The 15,809-nt window shown below is 38.0% G+C and overlaps 1 protein-coding gene across 1 annotated transcript in view; it reads right to left on the bottom strand.

The window, feature by feature from the left end:
- Positions 1-4,421: 4,421 nt before the first annotated feature.
- Positions 4,422-15,809, bottom strand: part of LOC140235103 (high affinity choline transporter 1-like) — a 31,266-nt gene continuing 19,878 nt past the window's right edge. The window contains exons 5-8 of the mRNA XM_072315141.1: positions 14,184-14,309; positions 13,099-13,252; positions 11,725-11,942; positions 4,422-5,749 (exon numbers count right to left, since the gene is read on the bottom strand). Of these exons, the coding sequence (XP_072171242.1) occupies positions 5,204-5,749; positions 11,725-11,942; positions 13,099-13,252; positions 14,184-14,309 (1,044 nt within the window). The 3' untranslated portion in view covers positions 4,422-5,203. The remainder of the gene's footprint in view (positions 5,750-11,724; positions 11,943-13,098; positions 13,253-14,183; positions 14,310-15,809) is intronic.

Here is a 15,809-nt window from a genome sequence, read left to right on the forward strand (position 1 = left end):
TTACCGTACTGTACCGTATACCACACTCTACCGTGTGTACCGGGACCGTGCCACACGGTAAGACGATATGGCTACCTGCTATTTTGATTCTGCGCAGCCCGGCCACTGTACACAAACAATGTACAGTACAACTCACCGAATTTCTTCCCTGCGATTATCGCTACGTACGGTGCTCTATATCATGCAAAGGGTATAATGCCCAAAGAGATTCTTTAACCTTTAATTTCTATCATAGCATGGGGCTTACCCTGGGAAAAAAATATTGCTACCCGGGCTTATATAGTGGCTTTGCTTGTGTTCCGTAGGCATGCGAAAAGCCCAAAAAGGTCTACCCAGGCTCCAGACGCACCTGGGGTTAAAAAAAGGGGCGTGTCCAATGAAACGGTACTAGTAGTTCGTTGGATTTGTGCCCCTGTGCGAGCTCCCCACGCACTCCATTTAAAACATAAAGCTAAAATAGGCATTAGGTTAATTAATATAGTAAACAATATTAAGCATTAGCATAATTATCGAATCCGAAGGTTTGCTTGACTGAGATGATGCTTGATGGGAAACTATGAATTTGAATTACGATTAACGAATTATATATGATATTGTCATTGATGTCTTGATATATTATGCACACCACATCCAATACAATGTTGACTCATACTGATTAATATTTCTTTAATGTTATGTATTTTTGACAATGGTAGTGATATTGTATTGCTGTATATTTCTTGTATGTTTATCATGTCTATGTATCTATGTTATACGTGTGTTTTGTATATGTATAATGTATCGATGTAACCGGGCATGCATGCAAACAAAACAAATTTCCAGAAACGGACAATACAATCGAATTGAATTGAATTGAATCGAATTGATCAATGCTGATCATTAGTATTGTAAACTGATTGGCGCGATTTGCAATTTGATCGCAAGGTCAACTCATTGTTTTTATTTTTTTTCTGTCTTTCTCTACCGCGATCGCACTCGGGAGAAATCCTGTTATGAAAGGATTTCCTACACTTAGAATATAACGTCATACACGTGGTATTCATAAGACTGTGTATGCATTCTGGCATTTGACTTCTTTTTTTCTTTTTTTTTAGCATATTTGCATTTGACCGCTTTACATACCGATTTGAATTTGGTTCAATCGGACAACACATGAACAATTATGCGTAAGTTGTTTGTCTCTGCGTGCATGTGCGTGTGGACAGGGCTCGACACTAATGGTGGCCCGGTGGCCCGGGGGCCACCAAAAACGCACGTCGGGCCACCAAAATTTCAGAAATGAAGAATTTGGTGGCCTGATCGGGCCACCAAAAAAGGTCGGATGTTTGCCTTTGGGCCACCAAAAATAAAAGTTAGTGTGGAGCCCTGGTGTGGATGTGGGTGTGCATGTATGGATGTGTGTCTCTGTGAAGAAGTGTACAAAACAGGGAATGCGGGAGGGGGGGTTGAGCGAAATTGTTACCACCCCCACCCCCTCCTGACCGAACCTTCGAAAAGTCATGGGTTTATTGTGACTTTTTTTTTAATCAGTTTTGTTTTCTTTTGGTTTGGTTTGGTTCTTTATTAGGTTCCGAGGCCCCTGTAAAAAAAAGAAAAAAGAAAAGATGAATGTCTGGGTATACATAGAAGCCATGGATATTTTTTCCCAACATTCGGCCACAACTGAGACCTTTGTTACGAAACTTGACTTAATTGACTATTCGATGTATGTGAGCTTAATCAAAAAATTGTAAAACTCAATCACATGAACTTAATAATACCGTGGGAGGGTTGGAGACAAACGAAATGCTGTGAGCATTTTTTTTTCCAGTCTTTCTCCGCTGGCATGATGAGAGTGAAATCGGCATTCAACTACTATATACAATATGCCCCCAAAAACACATGCAATCGGATTTCCGCATTTACGAAAAAGGATTGAACAATCTGAATGCTATTATTACTTCAAGGAATGAGACTGATGTTACTTCTTATCTACATTTTGAAAAAAAAAAAACTATTCAATTTGGTGAAGTGGTCACTGAGAAATGTGGATCGTTGTAAATATGGGTTCGTTTCTTCCAAGTTCAGCACTTAGATGCTCTTGAAACTGCGAACACAATGTATGGACATAACTTGGAGGGAAGGGATGCTTTATAGAAAGATCGTCATTTTGACCACTGTTAATATAAGCAATTTGGATGGGATTCTGTAAAATGTTAATTTGGTAACACGTTATAGTTTCGTACCTTGAAATTGAATGTGGATTGATACACTATTCTTAATCTTAAGTGGCAGAAAGCTTTTTTTATGGGGGGCATACGGTTCTTTCTTCAGCGTTCAGGAAAAAAAATAGATTACGTGGCATTTATTAAGATAAAATAAAACAATAAGCATAAAGAAAACAGCAGAATAGTTTTTATGAAAATGTCATGTTGAGCGTGAAGTCTTCTTGGTTTGTCATGGAGTATATTACACTTCTACGGGACATGTTTTTGTCAGTTCACTTCAGTTCAGTTCAATTCAATATATTCTCATAGGGCTATATCCATTTTTTCAAAGAGAAATAATAAATTCAATGACAACAATGACAATACAACAGATGAGAATACAAAATGTATACAACTAGTCTCTTACTTGCAGCAAGTGAAGAACACACTAAACACAAATATTAACGGTCGTATTCGTGGTTTTTAAAAAAAAAAAATCATACTGTCTGTATTTTTACCCCGTTTCAAGAATACTGAATCCGAACCTGGACGATGCAACTTTTGCATCCTTGAGGGTTTTAAATACATGTATTCAAGATGGCCGCAAATATAGCTGCCGAAATCTGTATAATTCCTAAATATTTCTAGTGTATGAATTAAAACTGAAGGGAAAAATAATTTTAACCTATTTCGTGGGTGCTGAATCTGAAAGGCTATTACTACTGACGAAACTCTTGCATCTTCGAAGATTTTTAGATATTCAAGATGACGGCCAAAAACCGAAACTCTTATTATCATATTTCATTATAAATGGTGATAAGTTGAAAAGATTTGGTGATTTGACCCTGTATCGAGAGTGCTGAATCCGAGTCTAGATGAGGTAATATTTACATCCTTGATGGCACTTGAGGGTTTGAGATTTTTGAGGTAACGGCTAAATCTGAAATTCCAATCTCTACGATACAGTAGTCAATAAAAATTACGAATGAATTGATGGTTTTGCCATAAGTTTCGAGGGGACTGCATAGGATTTGGTTGATGCAACTCCGTTATCTTTGAGGGTTTTAAGATATTCAAGTTCTTTTTTTTTTCTCTCTCTCTCTCTCCCTCTCTCTCTCTCTCTCTGGGGGAAGGGGGGGGGGTGCGTGGGTGTATGTGGCCGTTTTGGTGGCCGTCTCGAATATCTCAAAACTTATAAGTATGCAATTGTTGCATATCAACCAGATTCGGATTAAAAGCCCTCGTAATACGGTAAAACCATCAACACATACACACACACACACACACACACACACACACACACACACACACACACACACACTTGGCGGACGGTAAAACAAGTCTCAGCCTCTTGGCACCCCTGAGATCACGACAGAAATTTTTACAAGAATTGCACCTTCTTGTAATGCAAACAGTCAGGAAGCAGGCTTATTGTATCATCGTGAAAATTGTCATCATAGCAATTATATAAGAGTTGCCATCATTGCAACTTTTTTTAATATACTATAATGAAGTCAAGATCATCTCCTTTCGGGCCTTTCAGGCCTGTATAAGATATTTTTACCCAAAAAAAAATCCAGTAAGCTTCACACACATTTTATCTGTTTTATATGACGTCCTCATTTTCCATAATAATTTTCGACGCTGCTCTTTTTTTCAATGAAATAATGTGAGAAAAAAAGACAAAATCTATTAGTTCTCATTATATTAATCACTACGAGTTGATACAACACGTGCTGGCAGCTTATTACCTTTGACTGGGTCAAACAATAATAATTGTCAAATATTAAGCATTGGTATACTTGGCCATTGTGGAGTGTGACTGGAGAAATCTGGACGACAGACGACGCATCCAGTGTCAGCGAGGTACATAGAAGAATGTTCTTTAATTCTCTGTACGTTCACTCTATAATAGAGAATATAAACGATATAAAACCTTAGCTCTGTTTAGCATAGCTTGTTCAAAGCTAGAGACGTTAAAATGAGTATATCAAAGAGATGACACGTAAAAAAAATAAAAGTTCGAGACTACAAGTAGTTTGTCATTTGATTTTACGTCATCCTTCAGCCATCATTCCTTGAATATCATACAAGAAACTGACCCTCAGAATGATGAGCAGTATTCTGTGTAAGTATTTGGTATCATAATTTCGTTTATACCCATTTTGCATCACATAATCATCATGATAAAACTGTCTTGTATAGGGCATTTCCAATCAAACGAATCATGAGCGTAACATGGTAAGACATTGAATATTGTATTCGTATGATCCTTCTTTTCTTATGATTTACAACTGAGATATAAACTAGATAGTGAGAGATGAGTGAGAATTAATCCCGTTTATTTATATCCACTATTTATAGCCACTCAAAGAAGTCAAGACTTCTTTTTGAGGGACTTGTCTTGACTAGACTTGTTTTATTCTAGTTCGCACATTAGATTTCTTCTTTTTTTACCATCGTGATCAGATTCTATGACAAGCCGATATTCACTTTTATGTCTTGTAGTATTGTACTATAGCTGAGGGTTGTTGTTGTTGTTGTTTTTTAGACAGGATTGGATCATTTGAATTCAATTCAGTGCTGCAGGCAACAGAAGTTTATCGGTCCATGATATCTTATGTGCACAAAACATAATACGGGATGCCCCGCTCTTAGACAAAAAGGAGATAACTCCTCAACTACTGCCAAATTCTCGTAGAGCATAAGCGTATAACTGACACAGTACAATGCCACAAAAAAGTCAGCAAACTCAATCGATATACTATACGATCATCATGAATCAGAAGAAGTTTGCAGAAGTATACAATGTACAGTGATTGCCCAATCAAAACACGGAATAACTCGCTCTATAAACCAATGCACTTGAATTTATAAGGCTTTGATATCTTGAGGTAATCACAAAAAACATGATGAATCTTCACTTTTTTCCCCGATTAATCACGTCTTAGTGTCACTATACAAAGTAATGTATACGCAGATGGGTGGACAGCGTCTCCCTGATTAAATTTTCCTTTTTAATTTCCCTTCTCGGACTTAAAAGCTGGATTGACGCTTCCTTTGTCGTCATTAGATACGTCATTTTGCAACTCGATTGTGTTATTGGCTCCGATGTCGCTCACACCAGCATGATCCTCGAAGCACCTGAAGATGTCCCACTTGGTGTCGAGCCAGCCCCGCCTGAAGATGGCGTCGCTAATCAGAGACCCAACGATGCAGGTGACCAGGGAGCACAGCATAGCCAGGGTGCGGAAGGCGAAGAGCTGGCCGTCGCTCTCGCTGTAGAAGGGGTAGTAGATGAAGGGAGGCAGGTTGAGCGTCGGTTCGCCGCCGCCGATGCGAAGAACGAGCCCGACGATCAGCCCGAGCACGGAGCCGTAGGTGTTGGATCTCTCCATGTGGACCACGCAGACGAGTTGCGGGAAGAGGTTGACGTAGACGACGTCGCCACACAGAATGAAGAGCGAATAGATAGAATCCGCGGTTAGGGCCAGGATCGTTGCGACGGCGGCTACGGCGACAAGTGTGATCTTCATCGTAATCATCAGCTCTAGATCTGAAGCCTAAAAGGTAATGATATGAATGATGCCACCCTGTATAGCATGGTTATGCAGTCTTCGGGCTTCTGTAATTTCATTAAGTTTCATTCTCACTTTTATGTAATTTTCCATTTATTTCTTTTTTAAGTTGGTGCATTTTTGGTCTAGACCTACATATAGCAGGATCTATTCATTTTTATTCATTTCAAATGTTATCAATTTAATAAATAATGAGACGCAAAGTATATTATCAAGCTACAATTTCTGCTTCTTTCGAAAGAAAAAAAAAGATACAGACGAAAGATACACTAATTAGTTTTGTTTCTTGTTTCCATTAAATTATAGTCCAAGAGCATTAGTTTTAACCTGGACATTTTTGGTAACAAGCTGATTTTTTCAGGATAGGTCCAGAAAAATGTCTAGAATAACATACCAAAAGTCCTCATAAATCCTCTTTGAGCGTTTTCCGCCATCCAAGATGGCGTCAAAAATGGCCGCCATATCCAGAAATTCTTCTAACTTTTCAACCAGAGAACCAAAATACAAAATTTAAATGTCTAGATATATGTTTTTAAGCATGAAGAACTCAATAAAATACATATTAAGAGATGTTCATGCACACAAGTACCGTAATCCAAGATGGCGTCCAAAATGGCTGCCATTTTCTGAAATTCTTATAACTTTTCAGCCAGGTAACCCAAATACAAAATTTAAATGTCTAGATATATGTTTTGAAGGATGAAAAAAAAACTCAATAAAATACATATTAAGAGTTGTTGAAGCACGCTAGTACCGTAATCCAAGATGGCGTCCATAATGGCCGCCATTTCCTGATTTTTTTTAAATCATAATTTTGCAAGTAGATTTCAACTGTACACACTTGGAATGTCGAAATGTACGTTTTGAGTCACAGGGAACCAAATATAATACTTATTCGGAGATTTTGAAACACAAATAGGCCTAAAGCACTTAAGCACTTTCAGAAATCCAAAATGGTGTCCAAAATGGCTGCCATTTCCTGTTTTTCTCATAAGCCTGCGATGCGCACTTAAATGTACGAATGTATATTTTGAGACATAAGGAACCCAACAAAATACTGATTCAGTGATCATGAAGCACTAAGTACAAATAAAACCACGTGTTCACTGAGTTCTTCGCGAAAATCAAATGTTGCCCAAAATGGCCGCCGTTTGTTTATCAAGAGACAAAGATATTCAACATAATGTTCGAGATTCAACAACTCAGAAGGTCCAGTGGAATATTTCCCTTAAATGTGCACAACACGGGTAAAGGTTCGCCTGGATGCATCCCCCTCCCCTTGTGGAAAGGGGTGGCCTGTACAATCATTATTTTTCAAATATTCATCCTGAAGTATATGCACTTTGTCATTGAATTGCAATCATAAAAATGCAAAACGTCCCTCGCTCGGCCCCTTTCCATAGACTTTGTACACTTTTGAGATTAACAAATTTCCGAATATGTCATCAAAAAGTGTGCACTAGATCTTTCACTTACAAAATGCAAAAGTATGTAAGGGTAATTTGTCCTTCCTACAAAGCCCTTCCACCGCTCACTTCCCAAATATGAATTAAATACCCCTTTGATTAACAATTCCCAAATATTCCATCAAATGTTTGTAAATGATATAATTATTTTCATTTCAATTCAAGTGTAAAAGCTCCCTAGAGTTGGAGGGGATGGGGATACTGAGACTATGAATTATCTACTCTTTTAGGATGGACAATCAATATAACACCAAAGGTGCACTAGGCCAGTTAATGATCACAGAAAAGCAAAACTCCCTCCAGTCGAAAGGGATCCCCCCCCCCCACATCCTCTACTAGCTCATTGCCTTGAATATACTAGTCTTTTTTCTATATTTTTACACTTTTTAATAGAAACAAAAATCTAGTATGTCATTAACATTGTGCACCATAAAACCCGTAACCTGAAAAAAAAAAAACATTTTGTGGGAGGGTGCATCACCCCATACACCTCCCCTGCATATTTCCATTTTCTTACTTTTAGGACAAAAACAAATCTCAGATATTTCACCAAAAGAGTGCGCTAAATCTCTGAATTTCATATTGGAAAATGCCAAAATCTCCATCGTATGGGAAGGAGTATTCTCCCCACACACTTCCCCCTCCCCGACACTTTCCTGAATACATGTTTCTTCCAGCGTTAAATAGAAAACAAATATCGGATATTTCACCAAATAGGTGCATCAGATCCGTAAATTTCAAGTCTAAAAATACGAAATTTTGCCCTCGTGTGGGAGCGGGCAACCCTATGACCGCGCACTTCAATAATTACATAACTTTTTGTTCCTTTTTTTTTTGGAAACAAAAATTTAATATTTCATCAATAGGGTGCATCAGATGTCTGAATATCAAGTCTGAAAATGCAAAATCTCCCTCATGTTGGGGGGAGGGGTAGGGAATCCCCCTTCCGCACCCTCCCATATATTGCCCATTTCCCTGAATACTACTTTATATATTTTCTACACTTTGATGGAAACAATTCAATATCTTACCAAACGTTTGCGCTATATATTTCACTTTCGAGTAAAAAAAAAAAGAAGATCCCTCGTGTGGGAGAGGAGTATTCCTCCTCCATGTACCAATAACTATGAGTGCCACATTCTCTGATTTCTATCTATAATATAATTTTACTTAATCTACACGAAATCTACACTTTGTTTTAAGGTGGAGCAATATACTGCAGCAAAGAAATTCACTGTCATGTGATGAATTACACATTATTTTGTAGCACATGGAGACACTAATTTTCAACATTTATGTAGCTCAGACATCAGCAAGAATTGTTTTTACTTCTTGAGTGATAACTGACAGTTTCAAATGGAACTCACCCCATGGTAGACACCAAATGCGTTGGTACTAAAAAAGGGCTTGCACTTAATTTTCATTTCATTTGCTTGAGGTGACGAAAATAGACCATGTGGTAAAAAGATCTAGTAGGCTCTCTGTTTAGCAACAAATCTGATGGTGAAATGTTTCTCTGGTAATAAGGACACGTTCCTTGAGTTTAACATGGATCAAATGTTTTATTTGTATACTTTACTCATAAGAACTATTTTTAAATAAAAAAGTTTTTTATAAACTATACTGACATTTATTACATAATTGTGAGATAAAATTGTGACTGTCGGCCATTTTGCACGCCATTTTGCATTTTAGAAAGAGCTCGGGCGGTTTAATCGGGACATGCGTGCGTCAACATCTCTTAATATGTATTTCATTGAGTTCTTTATGTTTCGAAACATAGACACTTAACTTTTGAATTGGGTTGCCTAGTTGAAAAGTTATAAATATTTCAGGAAATGGCGGCCATTTTGGACGCCATCTTGGATTACTGTACTTGTGTCCGTCAACATCTCTTAATATGTATTTTATTGAGTTCTTCATCCTTCAAAACATATATTTAGGCATTTAAATTTTGTATGTGGGTTACGTGGCTGGAAAGTTATAAGAATTTCAAAATATGGCGGCCATTTTGGACGCCATCTTGGATTACCGTACTTGCGTGTATCAAAATCTCTTGATATGTGTTTCATTGAGTTCTTCATGCCTCAAAACATATATTTAGACATTTAAATTTTGTATTTTGGTTCTCTGGTTGAAAAGTTAGAAGAATTTCTGGATATGGCGGCCATTTTTGACGCCATCTTGGATTGCGGAAAACGCTCAAGGAGGATTTATGAGGACTTTTAGTATGTTATTCTAGACATTTTTCTGGACCTATCCTGAAAAAATCAGCTTGTTACCAAAAATGCCCAGGTTTCAGCCTTTTTTTACCTAATGCTCTTGGACTATTATGTGACTTTGTATGCCTACACCAGGGCTCCACACTATCGGGCCACCAAAATCATTGATTTTTTTTTTTTTTTTTTGGTGGCCCGAAAGTAAAATCTGGTGGCCCGAAAAAAAAAATCAAGAAAAACATAAGAGAAACTAAATCGGTCCTACTAAACATAGAAAAATAAATATATTATTATAGATAAGTATTACTGAAGTGATACAGGTACCCGTGTCTAAAAATAATGAATAGAAAATTCAGTCATCTTACCGTTATTCTGAGTTCTAAGATTTAGCAAATAGGCTTATAGATTATTATAAAAGATGATGCCTATTTAGGTGGTTAAAACTTACGTTTGAAATGAGAAAGTGGGAGCATTTGCAGACATTTGTAAACATCCGACATTTGTTTTAGCATTGTAAAGAGCCGAAAGTTACCGTTATTCATTTCTGATTGTAAAAGCAATCATCCAACATTTACCAGTATTTTAACACCTTACGGAGCCGAATGTTACCGTTAATCATTTTCATATTGTGTAAAAGTAAACAATCGACATTCATTTCAGCATCTTACGGAGCTGAATGTTATCCTTATTCATTTCCGAATGTGAAAGCAAACATCCGCTATTTATTTTAGCATCTAACTGAGCCGATTGATACCGTTGATCATTTCCAAATGTGAAAGCAACAATCTGTTATTCATTTTAGCATCGTACGGAGCAGAATATTACCGTTATTCATTTCCAAATTTAATTGACATTTATTTTATTATCGTACGGAGCCGAATGTTACTGCTGTCAACTTCCGAAAGTGAAATTAATCATCTGACAATTATTTTAGCATCGCATGGAACCGAATGTTACTGTTTTTCATTTTTGAACGTCAAGGCAGACATCAGACATTTACTTTACCAGCAAACGCAGCTGAATGTTATTGTCATTCATTTCGAAACGTAATAACAAGAATCCGACATTTATTTTAGCATCGTATGGAGCAGAATGTTACTGGTATCACTTCCAAACGTAAAAGCAATCATCTGACATTTATTTTGGCATCTTCCGGAGCAAAATGTTATTGCTATTTACTTTCGAAAGTAAAAGCAAACATCCGACATTTATTTAATCAGCGTACAGAGTTAAATGTTATTGGTATTTATTTCCGAACGTCAAAGGGATCATTCGACATTTATTTTAGCATCTTCCGGAGCTGAATGTTATTGCTATTTACTTTTGAACGTAAAAGAAAACATCCAGCATTCATTTCATCATCGTACGGCGTTGAATGTTATTGTTATTCATTTCCGAACGTCAAAGCAAATATCCGATATTTATTTCAGCATCTGCCGGAGTTGAATGTTATTGCTATTTACATTCGAACATAAAAGCAAACATCAGACATTTATTTTACCATCGTTGAATATTATTGTAATTCATTTCCGAACGTCAAAGGGATCATTCGACATTTATTTTAGCATCCTCCGGAGCTGAATGTTATTGCTATTTACTTTCGAACGTAAAAGCAAACATCCGGGTATTTATTTTATCATCGTACGGACTTGAATATTATTATTATTAATTTCCGAACGTCAAAGCAAACATTCGACATTCATTTCAGTATCTTCCGGAGCCGAATGTTATCCTTATTCATTTCCAAACGTAAAATCAAATGTCTGACATCAATTTTAGCACCGTACGGAGCTGAATCTTACCGTTATTCATTTCCAAAAGTATAAGCAAACAACCGACATTTATTTTAGTATCATACGGAGTCGAATATTACCGTTATTCATTTCCAAAATTAAAAGCAAACATCCGACATTTATTTTAGCATCTTACGGAGCCGATTGTTACTGCTGTTCATTTCCAAAAGTAAAGGCAAACATCCGACTTTTTTTTTGGTGGCCCGTCGGGCCACCAGTATCTTCATTTCTGAAATTTTGGTGGTCCGACGTGCGTTTTTGGTGGCCCCGGGCCACCGGGCCACTGTTAGTGTCGAGCCCTGCCTACACCATGTACAGCCCGACCCGTGTGTAATATTGTTTTTGTATTATTTGAATGGTAATGGATGACTACCACTGAAAACAAACAAACTAAGAAACAAACAAATTTGTAGATGCAACGGAGGACAGTTAGGTCCCTTTTAGAGTTTGCTTTTGAGGGGAAAAACACTTTTATGTCTCACCTTAGGTCGGAAGACATTCCTGTAGACGTTCCGAACGAACATGGAGGTCGCAGAAAGAATCGAGGAGTCGGTGGAAGACATGACAGCGGCCGAGATGGCGCCGAGACCGAAGAAGGCTACGGCGGGTGGGGTGAGGTATTGGATGATGGCGGGAAGAACGATGCTCGGGTCGTCTGCGGGATTGGTCCGGTTCAGATTTATCTGGACCGCGCTCCAATCTGCGTGGAAAGAAACGACGTGTATGAACCGTCACGACTTTGACTGGATATGACACTTTCAGGGGTATGTAGAGGAATCGAAATTATCAATGTGGCCTGTCTTGACGGTAGGTGCGGTTGTTATTTCGCGTTTGATTTCGATATCTGTAGAGTAGGACGTTGTTATAAAACGTATAAAAGTGTGTGTGTGTGTGGGGGGGGGGTCATCTTGAGAGACCAACACCCTCAAGTCATGTGGCCCATAAAGTTCGACATTAAAAAAAGGTTCACGAGTCATACAACTCATGAGCTCGACACTAGGCAAATAAGGCCCATGAGTATAACATTGACTACGGGCAAGCAAGGCTCACCAGTCGGACACTAGGCTACAAATGCCCATGAGTCGGACAATTATGATAGGCAACCAAGGCCCAGGAGTTCAACACTAGGCGAAAAAAAGGGGGGCCACGCGAGACCGACATTACAATGTCATCACGGGGCTTATTATGTCGGTCTCCTGGGCTTTTTCTTGCTTATTGTCGCACTCGATGGCCTTTTTTTTTTTTTTTTTTTGCCTCAGTGTCGGACTCATGGGCCTTATTTGTCTAGTGTCGAGATTATGGGCTGTACGAGACTGGCTTGTGAGAGTTAAACTATATAGTGACGTGCACACTGAAAAGGTACTTTAAAGACCTGTGTCGGAGGCCACTATATGGAGAAAAATAATGCAACAAAATACCCTAGTTTTTGTTTACACACAACTCTCGCCAAGAAACAAACAGACAGACAAACGGACTGAAAAAAACACCTTTGATCAACTTCGTTCATTATTACCAAGGTATAAGCCTACACACGGGTTCCCGCCGGGAAGCTGAACTCCGTCGTGGTTGCATCCTGGGATTGCATTTAGTACATTCCAAGTGGGTTGCAAGTTTTGAACATTCTTAAAAATGCAATATAGACTATCAGGCCATAAGTTGTTGCTGTCGTCAGTACTTGTTACAATTATTCTCAAAACATCGTTGTTATTGTAAACTTATTTGTGGCAGTGACAATGATCATACTAATAAGGGCTATCTTTATCATCATAGCCATTATTCACCCACAAGAATGCTTCGAGACACACAGTGCTGGGGGGAAAAAAGTCGTTGTGGACAAAACGTGCGTTGTTTCCTACCGGTGGTGGCGCCTACCGCACCCATGAGATAGGCAGGTATGCTGACGATGATGCAACCAGCGGACGCCGCAAGTGTCATATACTTGGCGTGCTTTGGGCTCTTGGTCGACAGAGCGCGCTGGAAGTATGCCTGCCAAGGAACCCCGCCCATTATCTGTGGTGGTGGTGGTGGTAGACAAGGAGGATAGATACAAAAAGAAATATGAATATAGAGAGAGATGATGAAATCTCACAGATAGCGTAGGAAGAGACAGAGAGGGTGAGACAGATGGAGAGTGATTATATTTATATTATTATCATGAAGTGCATTATGTGAGTGTTGAAAGAGACTAAGGGAGAGAGAGAGAGGGATGTGTATGATTTGATGGTGTATATATATATATATATATATATATATATATATATATGTGTGTGTGTGTGTGTGTGTGTGTGTGTGTGTGTGTGTGTGTAGACTGCAGACAGACAGACGATACCATGAATGTTTTCTCTGAATAATATACATTAAAAAGTGATCTCCATGCTACCCTTCCATACAAAACTTTTTAAAACTTCCCTGCAGTGGCGCACTCATTGTGAACCGCAATATCATATCAGATGGCCAGGTTAAGGGGGAATGATTCCCAAATATACACGTGGATTGAGTAAATGCAGCAATACTGGCAGAAAACATCAGTGAAATCTGAGAAATATTTAACAGTTATAACTGATAAATGCTTGAAGTTCTGGTTGGGAACTTCCCTCTATAAGTAACTTTTACCATTCGGCGGTGGAAACTGCGGTTACCATCAGTTATAATTCTAATATCTCATTCAATGTTATTGTAATTGATTATAGCTGATGAGTTTCCCTTGTTCTGCATATTCATCGTATTATGGTCCCTATGATCAAAAATGCCACGTTCAATGCCAGTGTCAAATAATCATAATACGATAAAAACATGCAAAGAGATCGAGAGGTATGCCCAACTATAAATATCTTTGGTGGTAAAACAAATTTTTGTCCTAAATAACTGATAAAAACACAATTCCAATTCAGAGCTTTGTAGTGGACACAAACAAGACATTAATTCTAAGCTATATACCTACCAAGAGCAAAGCGTTGTCCAGCCACACCCCAACATACTTGTTGTCCCACTCACCAACCCAGAGATCGCTGTTTGCCGCTATACTGGCGCTGGCCGGATTAGTCACGGTGAAGGGAAAACACAGCCACTGAACAAAATTTAGAAAGAGAAATACGAATTTTATCGTCCCTCTTCCTCTTTTCTCAATCCACTCTCTCTTTCTTTTCTTCCTTCTGTTTAGTTGTTTATTTTCCCTACGATTCACTGTCACTGGCAATGCCTGTCAATATACGTGAATTTTTCATTCATGTAGTGACACTATCAATGTAGCATTCTTTTCATTTCAATATACATGTACATATTATGCCCAGACACCTTCGCAATTCGTATTACTTACAATCATATCTACAATTAAGTTTTTCATGTGGATTTTCATTTGCTCTGAGGGAATAAACTTTTTAATATGGAGGCCTATGAAGAATTAGTCAATCCAACTCAATAAAGTACAAAGGGGTTAAATTGTGGAATATGTTAAGCATGAAACTGAAAACTGCTAACACATTGAATCTTTTTATGGCTCAATATAAGCAGCTTTTTCTTAATCTGTACTGATTGTTTATTATATATGAATGAATGATGAAAATTGTGCAATTCCCATACAAACCTTTGACAAATACCCTGCATGTTTGTTTTGTTTTGTATTGTATTGTATTGTATTGTAATATATTGTATTAGTTCAGTCGTTGTTTTGTTTTCTGTTTCCTGTTTCCATCATAATATATTGTTGATTTTGTAACGGTCTCTAATCTAAGTTCTATTTTGATACATATGTATGTTTCATTCAAAACTGTGATTTTAAACTATATTGTAAAGGGAATCTCCATTTCCAAGCCCTGGGCTTTTGCGTGATTTCCTCCTTTGACTCACACATTTATGTAAATATTTTATATGTGATTTTATGAAATGAATAAATTGAATTGAATTGAATTGAATTGAATATTTAGTGCCTCATTATTCCAAGCCAGAAAATTTTCTACAGGGAACCATTACTTTTTTAAAAAACATAATACAAAATGTACTACTCGTTACTTTTCGATCTCGTCTGCATATTTGCAAATGGTAAGCAACTGAACAACGAAAAGCCTAAAAGTTTCAGAAAGTCACGTGACTTTTTCGAGTTATTACTGAAACTTATCAGTCGCGACATTTCGGAATGCAGGATCATATAGTGCAAGTTGCCAAAATTGTTGGGTGCACGTTATGAGTTCGACACCCACGAGTCATACAGCCCACGAATCATGCAACCCACGATTAATACAGCCCATGAGCTCGACACTAAGGCAAATAAGGCCCACGAGTCCGACATTAGACAAACAAAAGGTCTATAAACGAATTCGACACTCGTGGGCATTGGTTGCCTAGTGTCGGTCCCTTAGGCCTTTTATAGTCCAATGTCCGACTCGTGGGCGTTGTTCATACCTACTGTCCAACTCATGGGCCTTATTTGCCTAATGTCGAGCTCATGGGCTGTATGACTCTTGGGCTGTATGACTCATGGACATGTTTTTTTTTTTTTTTTTTTTTTTTTTTTTTTCAATGTGGAACTAGTGGCCTTATGCCTCGTGGATGCCGGTCTCGTGGGAAGAAC

Source organism: Diadema setosum, chromosome 11 (genome assembly GCF_964275005.1).
Source record: "Diadema setosum chromosome 11, eeDiaSeto1, whole genome shotgun sequence".
Taxonomy (NCBI): domain Eukaryota; kingdom Metazoa; phylum Echinodermata; class Echinoidea; order Diadematoida; family Diadematidae; genus Diadema; species Diadema setosum.